Genomic DNA, 13552 nt, shown 5'->3' with positions numbered 1-13552 from the left:
GAATGTAAGACATTGTTCTGCATTCTGTCCATCTACTGTTTTTTGCAATTTTCACCCCGAGTGTGCTGGGTATACTCAGACGTGAGTCCCAGGCTCTCCACACCACTGGAGTCAAGCTATCCAGGCTGAAGAAGGCTGATAGCCAGAAACCGGTCCTTGGATGCTTGATTCCGGTCTGGGAAAGACATGGCTTGGTAGTTCGGGCTGGACTGTTTCCATGAGGCACAGGGTCAAGGCTGATTTGCATATAGCCATTGTCTGACCTAGGGTGGTGAGGAGTGCAAACAAACGATGGATTTAGGCCCAGATCTTTGTACTGGGGTGAATGGAAGACATTGTTCTGCATTCTCTACATCAACTGTGTTTTTTGCAATTTTCACCCCGAGTGTGCTGGGTATACTCAGACGTGAGTCCCAGGCTCTCCACACCACTGGAGTCAAGCTATCCAGGCTGAAGAAGGCTGATAAAAACCGGTCCTTGGATGCTTGATTCTGGTCTGGGAAAGACATGGCTTGGTAGTTCGGGCTGGACTGTTCCCATGAGGCACAGGGTCAAGGCTGATTTGCATATAACCATTGTCTGACCTAGGGTGGTGTGGAGTGCAAAAAAACGATGGATTTAGGCCCAGATCTTTGTACTGGGGTGAATGTAAGACATTGTTCTGCATTCTGTCCATCAACTGTGTTTTTTGCAATTTTCACCCAGAGTGTGCTGGGTATACTCAGACGTGAGTCCCAGGCTCTCCACACCACTGGAGTCAAGCTATCCAGGCTGAAGAAGGCTGATAGCCAGAAACCGGTCCTTGGATGCTTGATTCCGGTCTGGAAAAGACATGCTTGGTAGTTCGGGCTGGACTGTTCCCATGAGGCACAGGGTCAAGGCTGATTTGCATATAGCCATTGTCTGACCTAGGGTGGTGTGGAGTGCAAAAAACGATGGATTTAGGCCCAGATCTTTGTACTGGGGTGAATGTAAGACATTATTCTGCATTCTGTCCATCAACTGTGTTTTTTGCGGGTATCATAAGCATGGCATGGTATGTAATAGTAGATAACTTGAGTAGAAACCTAAGGCTTCAACTTAAAGTTTGAAAAGAGTCTGATCCAGAATAGAACCTTATGGATTCCTTGAAAGAGAAGGCGGGAAAAGGTCTAACAGATTGTTCGAGGCATATGGGCTGCAGATGGTACATTATGAATAGATCGCCATCTGGTGTTGGGCTCGGATGATTGCACTTGTTTTTCTCTTGGAGATGTATTTTGTCGTCACGAGACTGGTGACTCCTCCTTTGGGTGTTAGTGCGCATGGGCATCGGCTCCATCCTTAGATTGTTTTTTTCCGCCATCGAGTTCGGATGAGGATCGAAGCGCTCCAGATCGACTTCGAGAAGAAGTGATATTTCGGCGCGTATTCCCTTTCCAATTCGACTGTATTGTTATCGAACGCGATTTCATTTCCATTCCGACGCGTTTCGACTCCAACAATAAACATTTTCTTCTACGTCGACGAGACCGGGAGGCCTTTCTCAACGTAGTCCAGCCCATGGAAAGGACTCCATTTAAGAAATGTCCAACGTGTGGTGCTAAGTTCCCACACAAGGACCTACACGAGGTGTGCAATCTCTGCTTATCGCCTGAACACGAATCCAGGGACTGCGAAGCCTGCGCAGCATTCTCCTCCAAGTCGACGATTAGAAACCATTGAGCCCGAAGGCATGAGGAATCGAGAATGCATTCGGAGGCAATCCCGGAGCTGTTCGAAGACCAGCACCTCGAAGAAGAAGAAGAGGAACATGAAGACGAGTCGGGATCGGAAGGGGACGAGTCTGATGTCTTGGAAATCGACGTCCAACAAACCGCGTGTGACGACGTCCCCTTACCAAAAAACCGACCACGTGTGGTACCGACCCCGCCTTCGAGCCCGGTCAGACCACCGAAAAAAGTTTCTGACGCCCCGCCTTCGGCCCGGCAACGAAACCGAAACAGAAACCGAAACTCTCGGCCTCCCACCATGTCGGATCCGAGAAACGGTCGACATTGACATCGACACCGAAGCTCCATACGAAAGAAAGCTCGGCATCGAAACATTCCATGTCGAAACCGAAACATGCTTCGACGTCGAAGACTCACTCGACACCGAAAAAATCGGAATCGAGGAAATTCTCGGTGCCAAAAACACAGAACATTGACGGCCAGAAGCAAAAGCACCTTTCGGAACCAAAAACTTCGGTACCGACACTGGAGCAGCAGACAGATCCAAAACAAAAGACTTTGTTTATCGACCCGCAAACCGGCAAAGTGGTGACAAAATCACTGTAAAAGAGGAAGAATGAACTATATGATAAGGCTCTTCCTCCTAAAAAGAGAACAATGGGGACAAATACAACTCCTCCCCTTTCTCCTCAGCCTAGAGACTCACCCTCTTCTCCTATTCCTCACACTATTCCTCCACCTTCTACACCAAGACCATCTACACCTCAAACAGATGTAGACAGTGATGCAAGGGAGGGAGAACCTCATGGAGATGACAACACTATCCCAGATGAGGAAGACCCATGGGAAAATTATGATGCAGGGTCAGACGATGATAACGACCCACAATTATACCCATCAAAACCTTCACCACCTGATGATAATACAGGTTTTGTACAGTTGATTAATAGGGCAGCCAAATACCATAAGGTAGATTTACATACAGAACCTCAAATAGAGGATTTCCTTTTAGAAACGCTACCTGCTGCACAAAGAACATCAGGCACACTACCTATGCTAAAGGGTCTTCTCAATCACACAGCAGACATATTCAAAGACCCTGTGAGGGCTAGGGTATTAAACCCAAGATTTGATAAAAAATATAAGGCAGCCCCAAAGGACCCAATATTTATCAAAGGACAAGTACCTCTGGACTCGCTTGTAGTTACAAACGCTCGTAAAAGAGCAATTTCATTATCTACAGGAGAAGCTCCGCCTCCTGATAAGGAGTCCAAGCTAATAGATGCATCAGGCAAAAGGGTAGCATCCCAAGCAGCAAATAGCTGGCGCATAGCTAATACACAAGCGCTACCGGCATGTTATGATAGAGTGCATTATGATGAGTTAGAAAAATTCATCACACATCTTCCTAAGGAACATCAAAAAAGGGCAGACCAGCTTATACAAGAAGGGAAGATAATAACTAACACTTCCATTAAGTGCGCTTTAGACGCAGCAGACACTGCAGAAAGATCCATCAACACCAGCATCGTGCTAAGAAGACATGCATGGCTTAGGGTCTCAGGGTTCAAACAAGAAGTACAAACATCTTTATTGAACCAACCTTTGACCAAAAAACACTTTTCGGCTCAGGAACAGATGAGACTTTAGAAAAGATGAAAAAAGACACAGAAACGGCTAAATCAATGGGAGCATTACAACAACCAACTCAAAGAGGTTCCTTTCATAGGTCCACCTATAGAGGGGGGTCAAAAAATACAGGCACAAGCCAACAATCTACCTCTTTTACACCAACATCACCCAGAGGTAATTCAAGAGGCAGTTACAGAGGTAACAACAACAAAGGTAGAGGTCACGGAAATAATAACAACCGCAACTCCCCAACCCCAAAACAGTGACTTAATACAACTCCCCCAGACCATATAACACCGGTCGGGGGACGTTTATCACAGTTCCTACCTGTCTGGGAAAACATCACATCAGACAGGTGGGTGAGACAGATTATCCAACATGGTTATTGCCTGGAACTCACAGCTACCCCACCAAAATCCCCCCCAGACAGCGTCCAATGAGTCAAGATCATCTAACATTGTTAAAACAAGAAGTACTATCACTGCTACAAAAGCATGCCATAGAGAAGGTTCCAAAACATCAGCAAGGGACAGGAGTATACTCTCTATACTTCCTAATCCCCAAAAAAGACGGGTCTCTAAGACCAATCTTAGACCTCAGACCTCTCAATGCATACATAAACTCGGAACATTTCCACATGGTCACGCTCCAACAAGTACTTCCTTTACTGAAGGTAAGGGGACTTTCTTTCTACACTGGATCTAAAAGACGCTTACTTTCACATCCCAATTCACAAAGCCCACAGAAAATACCTCAGGTTTGTAGTAGAAGGACAACATTATCAGTTCAAAGTCCTTCCATTTGGGGTCACAACAGCACCAAGGGTGTTCACAAAATGCCTAGCAGTAGTTGCAGCACACCTAAGAAGACAAGAAATACATGCCTTCCCTTACTTGGACGATTGGCTAATAAAAGCCAAGTCACAGGAAGAATGTCTTCAAAACACACAAAAGACCATTCAATTGCTGCACCAGCTGGGGTTACGGTGAACTACACAAAATCCCACCTACAACCAAACAAGATTCAACAATACCTAGGGGCTACTATAGACACAGAGAAAGCCAAAGTATACCCCAATCCAGTCAGGATCCAAACAATGATCACGTTGATCCAAAAATTTCAACCACAACAATCACTAACAGCTCGAGTGTTCATGCTTCTGTTAGGGATGATGTCCTCCTGCATACTGCTCATACCATATGCCAGACTACAAATGCGTCCACTGCAGGAGTGTCTAGCTACACAGTGAAATCAGGCTCAAGGTCAGATTACAGATCTGGTGTTGGTAGACGACCGCACACATCGCTCTCTGAAGTGGTGGAACACAACAAACATTTCCAAGGGACGGTCGTTCCTAGAACCGATTCCACAAGTGATACTGACAGCGGATGCATCGCTCACCGGATGGGGAGCGCATATGGAGAAATATACAGTACAGGGAAAATGGAGTGTACAGCAAAAAAGACTGCACATCAATTATCTGGAACTACTAGCAGTGTTTCTAGCATTAAAAGCTTTCCAAATGCAAATCCTCAACAAAGCAGTCCTGATCAGAACAGACAACATGACTGCGATGTATTATATTAAAAAACAGGGGGACACACACTCACTCCAACTATCCAGACTAGCACAGGACATTTGGAGATGGGCCATTCCTCAAAAGATCTATCTGTTAGCCGAACACCTACCAGGAGTTCAAAATCAGATAGCAGACATCCTAAGCAGAGAGTCAGAACAAATACACGAATGGGAACTGCACAACCAAATACTGCAGCCATTCTTCCACAGATGGGGCAACCAGAGATAGATCTCTTTGCCACTCATCAGAACGCAAAATGCCAAAACTTCGCATCCAGGTACCCACACCACCTGTCCCAGGGCAATGCGCTATGGATAAATTGGTCCTACAAATTTGCTTACGCTTTTCCCCCTCTCCCACTAATTCCATTAGTGGTTCGGAAACTGCAACAACATTCAATGACAATGATACTAGTAGCACCCAAGTGGGCAAGACAGCTGTGGTTCACCACGCTACTGCAACTCTCACAAGTGCCACATCAAAAGCTGAGATTATTACCCATGCACCTTACACAGAATCATGGAGAAATAATGCACCCAGATCACAAACAATTGAACCTAGCGATCTGGCTCCTGAGGTCATAGAATTTGGATACTTAGATTTACCTCCAGACTGTATGGAAATCATTAAGCAAGCAAGACGTCCTACCACCAGAGCATGCTACGCAGCAAAGTGGAAAAGGTTTGCTGTATACTGTAACAGTAACAACATCAACCCTCTGGACTCATCCACTAAACAGATTATTTGCTATTTACTACATTTGCAGCAATGTAACCTGGCCTACACCTCTATTAGAGTACATCTCGCAGCTATAGCGGCGTACCTACAAAGCAGACATCTTTCCCTGTTTAAAGTACCAGCAATAAAAGCTTTCATGGAAGGCCTCAAAAGAGTCATTCCACCAAGACTACCGCCTGCACCAGTCTGGAATCTCAACATAGTACTTACCAGACTAATGGGACCACCTTTAGAACCTATGCATAGGTGTGAAATACAATTCCTCACATGGAAGGTGGCCTTTCTTATAGCTATTACCTCACTCAGAAGAGTAAGTGAGTTGCAAGCATTTAAAATACAAGAACCATTTATGCAGCTACACCAAAATAAAGTGGTTCTTAGAACAAACCCCAAATTCTTGCCTAAAGTAATTTCAGCATTCCACATCAATCAGCCAGTGGAACTACCAGTCTTCTTTCCAAAACCACATACGGTAGCAGAAAGAGCCCTACATACATTAGATGTCAGAAGGGCAATATTGTACTACATAGAAAGAACACAAACTTTCAGAAAGACAAAACAACTATTTGTAGCGTTTTCTCCTACACATAAGGGCAATCCTATCTCTAAAGCAGGCATTGCCAGTGGATTGTAAAATGTATACAAATATGCTACTTAAAAGCAAAGAGGACATTAACTGTTCCTCCTAGAGCTCACTCTACACGTAAACTAGGAGCATCTATGGCATTTTTAGGAAACATTCCCCTAGATGACATATGCAAAGCAGCTACCTGGGTTACACCGCATACCTTCACAAAACACTACTGTGTAGATGTGCAGACAACACAACAGGCTAGAGTGGGACAAGCTGTACTAAAGACTTTATTTCATCTGTTGCAACAGACACTGGTGGCCACCTCTAGGGAGATAACTGCTGTATAGTCTATTCATAATGTACCATCTGCAGCCCATATGCCTCGAACGGAATATGCTACTTACCAGTATGCATCTGTTCTTGGCATAGAGGGCTGCAGAGTGGTACATGCCCTCCCAACCTCCCCGGAAACCTGTGTCTGTTCCAACACTATCTTATTTAGATACACTTACATGGGCATTTCTATCTGTATTCTATCATACTACTCCATCTAACCCTACTATGGCAAAACAATCTAAGGATGGAGCCGGTGCCCATGCGCACTAACACCCAAAGGAGGAGTCACCAGTCTTGTGACGACAAAAGACTTCTCCAAGAGAAAAACAAGTGCAATCATCCGAGCCCAACACCAGATGGCGATCTATTCATAATGTACCACTCTGCAGCCCTCTATGCCAAGAACAGATGCATACTGGTAAGTAGCATATTCCTTTTTGTAGTAAGCTATTCTTTAAGAAAGAGATAAACCAGCTAAGAACAATCCCATTTACTTCTAAAGGCATTAGAGCCCGCTCTACCTGCCATTAACGGCCTGCTTCGGCTCAGGCCTTTAACAAGGGAGAGGACCCGCTACAGAGGGCTCTAAGGTACAATGTTCTAATTTGTAAAACAAATGCCTCATGTAGTTGAAATCCTCTCGGGTTCTGTGAGGCCTTGCTGTGAATATACATTGGAATGTTGATGCTCCGGGCTTCTACCAGCCATTAGAAGCCCGGAGCACTCCATTGTCTTCAATGGAGTGCTCAACATTCTAATGTTCTAATGTAAGTTTCTTAATTATATGAATAAGGACGATTTAGCATACACAGTCTGCATGATGTTGGTGTAATTCACTTCGATACAAATGGCATCTGCAAAGCTTAGGTTGCACTGCTTGTGCCTATGCTCTGCTTGTTGTGCTTGTTTCTGTACGCATGTGGAAAGTTGTGTTTGCTGCCTGGTCTGCCTCTGCTCTTCGTCAAATGACTAGACTAGCTAAACAGTGAATATTCAGTATATTGAACCAGAGCAACATTTTTTTATGATACATGAGCATTATGTCCTGTTAATAGATTTGTATACCGACGTATTGCCATTAGTAAGGTCCTTATAATAATGTCTGCTTATTTTTGCAGACAGAAGTGAACATTTGTGTGTTGTTCAGATTTCAAAAGATAACTGTGTGTTAACCTGTGTTTTCTCTCCCTCTTGCAGCGGTGATTGTAGGTGGGGTGGTGGGCGCCCTATTTGCTGCTTTCCTCGTCATGCTCTTGATCTACCGGATGAAGAAGAAGGATGAGGGTAGCTACACACTGGAAGAGCCGAAACAGGCGAGCGTCACATACCAAAAACCTGAAAAGCAGGAAGAATTTTATGCATAGACTCGGACACTGCCTCGAGTGCCTCTTCTTGCTCCCTCTCACAGTTTCATTCCTGTCCCTTTTTATATTGTTAATTTTCTTTACTTTTCCATGTTTTTTTTATTTTTAAAAATTTTCATTTGTTTCTGATTGGACTGTGAGTCAGGTAACAAACATAATTTTCTATTTTTTTCAAATTTTAATTAATGAATTGAGAAGTACCTATTCCACTGCTTGACACATTCCTGGTGCACCGCATTCTCTGAGGCTGCAAGGTGGCGAGAGGAGATCCAAGGGGCAATGGATTTTTGTACTGGTTCAACGGCTCGCTGGACCCATGGGCCCCGCTCTCTGCTCTGGCAATTGGTACGACTTTGGCCCACACATGGCAGATGATGGCACAGTGCTGGTCCAAATGCACTGGACTGGGGTTCGTGATAGGAAAACGCTGCCGTCTCCCCATCCATGTCAAGCCTTTACAAAAGCACAACACAGTCTGCCAACGCCGGTGTAGGAAAGAGGTGATATTGAAGATATCTCCCAGATGGCCTACAATGTTTCACTTGTATGTATCACCCACTTGGAAAGGTGGTTGTTCTTGTAACTCTTTCCACATCTTTGTCTACTTCAACGCTTTCATGAGATCTTACTCGTTCTGTTGATGGTGACTGTGTTATATGGTGCTAACCTCATACCAGGCACAGGTGAAATGGTGGCAGCATTTTGTCTTCATGTGTTCTTTACCTAGGAAAGGGGGATGATGGAGCACCCCAGATTTGTATTTTTCACTTGCACCATGTTGTTCCTTTTTATGATTCTGCTACACAGTGAATGAGACCTATATGGATGTGAATGGATAACAAATGTGAGCTGTTCAGTACAATATTTTAATATTTTGCTTCTGCAGCATCCTTTCATCCATCCTGAGACCCTTCCATTCCTAGATCCTTCTATCGCCAGGTAACGCCAGCTTCATATCAGACCCTTCTATCCTTGGTACATTCATTCCCAGATCCTGCCATCACCATATCTATCTAATCCCTTTAGTCTATCCATGTGCCACCCATACTCCCCATTCTACTTTCCCACTGGTTCACCAATCCTGTCTGTCTTTAACTTTCTCCCTTATTCACTCTTCCTTTAGATTTCTCCTTTTCATCTAGTTTGTTTTGTTGTATCTCTCTTCCACCTGTTTTACATAACTGTGTAGTTAGGCCAAGTTACCTTTTTTTGTTATTAAACAAAACATTCTTTGCCATTTTTTAAAATTGTTTTTTAATTTTATGGTCTTTTTATTTCATTGTGCCCTAGAAGCTGAAGGTCCCCACTTCTCACCCTCCAACTCCATGGTAACCTCATCCCAAAAAAGCGGTTCACACTTTTTTTTTTGCATTGTCCATAAAGCTAGTGTGAGGCATAGGGCTTGGTATTATGTTCTTTCTGCTGGAAATGAGCAAGATTTGCCTGGCGACCTTCTGCCTTTTAGTTACATCATCTAGCAATGGCTGTGTGCCCTAAAATCTCTGGCAAAAAAATTCAGTTGCTTAGTGGACCCACCGGGATGTGAACCTGTGATCATGAGGTCAAACACAGGCCCCTACCGTGGATGCATTTATCTACTAAGCCACCAGACCCAGCTATTTGCTGGAATTCTCCTTTCCTCTTGATCTTTTGAGTGCTAAGGCCATCTCAGTCCTCAGCAGCAATGGCCCCACTATAGTCCTGCTCTGAATTATGAAATCTAGATTTTTTTTGGGTGTTAGACTCCTCCTTTGCTTCAGAAGTCCCCCTAGCCGTGTTTGTTTAGTTTTGTTAAGAGTCACAGAGAAGATGTACATCTTTGTAGAAGATACGATAAGACAACTGAGCTGTAAGATTTTTTTAAGGCATCTGCCATTTTCGGATCAGAGGCGAAAATCTGAAGATGCTTTGGAAGTGACTGGCTCCACCCAAACATTGCTTCGGAGCCAAGATTAGCTTACTATGTCAATGCCCGGGCAGATTAATCCAAACAGATCATTTTTGGAACCCGCATCCATCTGCTCGCCCTCAAACAGATAGTGCCAGCTGCTTTAAAATCTTTGCCTCTAGCTCAGTGACCAGAGCTTTTGCTAAAATGTACAGATGTATTCAACTTCTGGTGAGGTAAAAAATATGTAAAGTAGTGATAAGTGAAGAAAAATGGGAACAGGTCAATAAAAAGGTGGTCGTCCGCTTTCTGAGAGATAACTGTTGGAAGTTCATGTCACAGAAATCTGCTGTTCATCAAAACCAATTACCACAGCAGCAGTGGCCAAGCAGTGAGTGTGATGGTCAGTAGTTGTGTTGGTACTGGCAATGGCAGCGCTGGTAGGAGCAAAGGGTGGTGCAAGCGGTAGTGCCCTGACACATATGGTTTTTTTTTTTTTTTTTACAAATTAAGCACTGCCATGCAAACAAACTCAGTATAGAATGCATTTGTGTTCAGTTATTGATAAACAGCAAAGGTAATATATGGAATTAATAGGAAATATTGTCTTGTATTTAAGATCGACCAACGATGACCAGTAGTAGATATGCAATAAAAAAACTGGGCCTGTCAAAAGGTTCAACACACGCCTGAATTTTTCAGCAAGATGCTCAAGAAGATGAATTGGGAAATATATTACTCCACTTATGAAAAGGCCAAGAAAGTATATATTAATTGGGAAAAAAATTGATTTGAGTGTGATCCCCTTCAAAAACAGAGCTAAATGTGCATTCCACAGTGTTAAAAATCAATATTTAAAAAAAAGAAATGATATGCACTATAAGGTCGATTTTTTATATTGACTAAAAACGTGCACCGGTGACAAAAACAGCTTGCTTTTAGTAACTGAGCCTTAAAACTGCTTATTTGTATTTTGAAAAAAGTGCGTGTAGCATTAAATAAACTTTTTTTCACCGCATATCTTAAAACTTATTATGGTCCCACATTCAGAAAGTTCCACTGCGTTCTGGCAGGGTGACGTTCTCTTTTGTTGCTCCATAGTTAAGATTCCCCTGGAAGTTAGAACATATACGAAAGTCTTGTTTTTAAGATAATGCTGACAACATGGCTTTTTGTAAACGATGTTTAGTTTTTTTCTCTTCAGCAACATACTTTATGGTCTAGCGCTGGGAATCCCATTGGTACATCAGTGCACTTAAAAAAGGGCGATATTCATTCATAGAAGTGTGTGCATATGTAGATGTATGCGTATGATTTCCCCTGAGACTTTAATGGCATTTCCTCTCCCCTTGGAGACCACATTTGATTTTTTCCCTTAAGAAAGTAGTGGCTTTACCAGGGAGCGATTAACATTCAATTTGTAATACACTTTAATCAATTTGCTAGCTCCAATTTTCTTAAAGTGATGTTGAAAAATCCCTGTTAAAGTCGGCCTGCGAGGACGGAGATATTGCAAAATATGGTGAGAGGGATCAAGATTGCAGATAAACAAGAGTTATTGCATTCTGTTGAGGACTAGAACCACGGTGACAGGTAGTTCTGCAGTTAGTTATGTCCCAGAGCCAAAGGCCGAGTGTGCTGGTTACTTCTTGTTATGCCCAGTGCAAACTTTTTCTCCTCCCTAAACAAGTGACATTTTGTCACCTAGTATTTCTCAGTACAGACACCCTATAAGGCCTGTACTGGCATTTAGCATCCCTTAGGTGGTGCCGCCCAACTCCGCCATCCAGTCTTTCCTAACACTATAAATGATCAAGGTAATGTTCTTTCCAGCAGCTAAGTGGCATTGTGAAGGTCCTTTATTGCCCTGTGCAGAAATACAGTTGTTTAAAACTCCTTACATTCATTTGAAGACATACCTATATGTATGTCAGCAAAATGAAATATACCATGGAGTTGAAGGAGCAGCATGTTTGGCATATGAAGATGGGCAACATGTTTCTCACTCCTCGTCTTTTAGTGTGTCTGAGTATATAATGTAAATATTAGACTAGTTTGCAGATTGACTGGTACTAGTTGCAGTGTGCAGTGTTCAAGGTCTGCAATAGATGTCCAAGCAATTTTGGTGATATCCTGTTTTGGAAGACTAGTTGACTTCCCTCGTCTCATCTGTATTTGCAGTTTGTTCTGCACCATCATCACAACAGCCACAATAATATTACCCACATCCTTCCTTTGAAATGTGGGTTTTGTAAAATGTCCACCACAAGAAAACTTGTCCCACACTTTCTTTGTTTATCCTATTGTAGAAACAGGAACTGAGAAACAGTGTCACTTCATAGAATGAAACCCAAGTGGGTATAGGGTTACCCTTTGTATTAAAAGGGCTCATTTCCTCACTTTCAGTTTTTTAGATATACTTTTACATGTGTTTCTGCCTTTTTTTACCAGCTTGCTTGTTTACCTCTCATTTGCAGGGTATGATGTGCAAACACAGGATTTTTAGCCGGACTCGCAGTGAATCCCTGCCATAATGCAGCATGTTTCCTGATTCCTGCATCACATCCTGTCAGCGGAATGTAAACACATTGTATCACATTAGAATAAAGACATTTTTTACATTCTTATATTAATCATTTGTAATGGGGGGGTGGAGGGTGAGATGGCTGTGGTTCCAAATCCATTAGCTACCATTTCAAAACCAATTAGAGGGATACTTTGGATGTTTCGAAGGACCCTTTTAAATCTCTCAAATATGTCATTGAGTTCACAGATTTTTTTGTTGTTGTTGCAACACAGTGCAGGGAATATATTTTTTCCCTCCGGATTTGAAGCACTTCCCCTCTCCAAGCAAACGTCATAGGATGGCTCTACTTTATTCACATTTCATAATCTTCACTCGGAGTTCCCTAATTATAGAAACAAGAAGCATATTTCTAACCAGTGTACTTTACCTGGAATATGTGTTCTCTTAACCCTCAACTTTACACTGTAAATAAACCGTCAGAAAAGAAATTTGGGGAAAAGACATTGATGTGGACATTAACAAAGTGATTTCCCAAGAAGATTGTAAAGAAAAGAATATAAGAGAAGTGCATCTAAATTCTCTTATGACGTTCTTCTGGAGTGGAGCCACGCCAGGAGAAAATTCTATTCTTTAGAAGTAGTCAAATTGTAGGAAAATTTATAATCACCCAATATGAAGAATTCGAAAACTGCATGTAAATATTTTTATTAGGAAACATATCTTAAACAAATTTTTTGTATGTACGTAACTCTATCCTAGAGTTTAGTATTTAAAAGCTTAAAAGCGTCTGTTCAATCTGTCTAACTGTCTTGTTTTTGTTCAGAGACAATGGCCAAATTTAAAGTAAATGAATAAACTAAACAAAAGGAAAATATTGACATTGCCAATAAATCTAGCACTGTAATAATGGTACCGTCTTTTTTAATTTTATTATTTCTGTACCGTGCTCATTTATAAAAAGAAATAAAGTTGATTGAAATTATATTTATTTTGACCCATGTGATCAATTTTGTGCTTTTTTTGTTTTTTAGCAAAAGCAATTATATTTCCTAACATAATGCATGTACACCACTCAATTGAATAATGAAAGGCTTCACAACAGATCCAAAGCACATGCAAAGGCTGTTTGAATTCTCACTCTTACCTATTGCATTAAGGGTTTACAGCGAATGGCCATGATGATTTGTACAAATGCAAAATGT

The 13552-nt window shown here is 42.3% G+C and overlaps 1 protein-coding gene across 1 annotated transcript in view; it reads left to right on the top strand.

Moving 5' to 3' along the window:
- Window positions 1–13334, top strand: part of SDC3 (syndecan 3) — a 544130-nt gene extending 530796 nt beyond the window's left edge. The window contains exon 6 of the mRNA XM_086956820.1: window positions 7769–13334. Coding sequence (XP_086812946.1) covers window positions 7769–7935 — 167 coding nt within the window. The 3' untranslated portion in view covers window positions 7936–13334. The remainder of the gene's footprint in view (window positions 1–7768) is intronic.
- Window positions 13335–13552: the final 218 nt, after the last annotated feature.

This window comes from Lissotriton vulgaris, chromosome 2_1, assembly GCF_964263255.1.
Source record: "Lissotriton vulgaris chromosome 2_1, aLisVul1.2, whole genome shotgun sequence".
NCBI lineage: Eukaryota > Metazoa > Chordata > Amphibia > Caudata > Salamandridae > Lissotriton > Lissotriton vulgaris.
The sequence above is the reverse complement of the archived record's forward strand: the minus strand, read 5'-3'. Positions and strand labels throughout refer to the sequence as shown.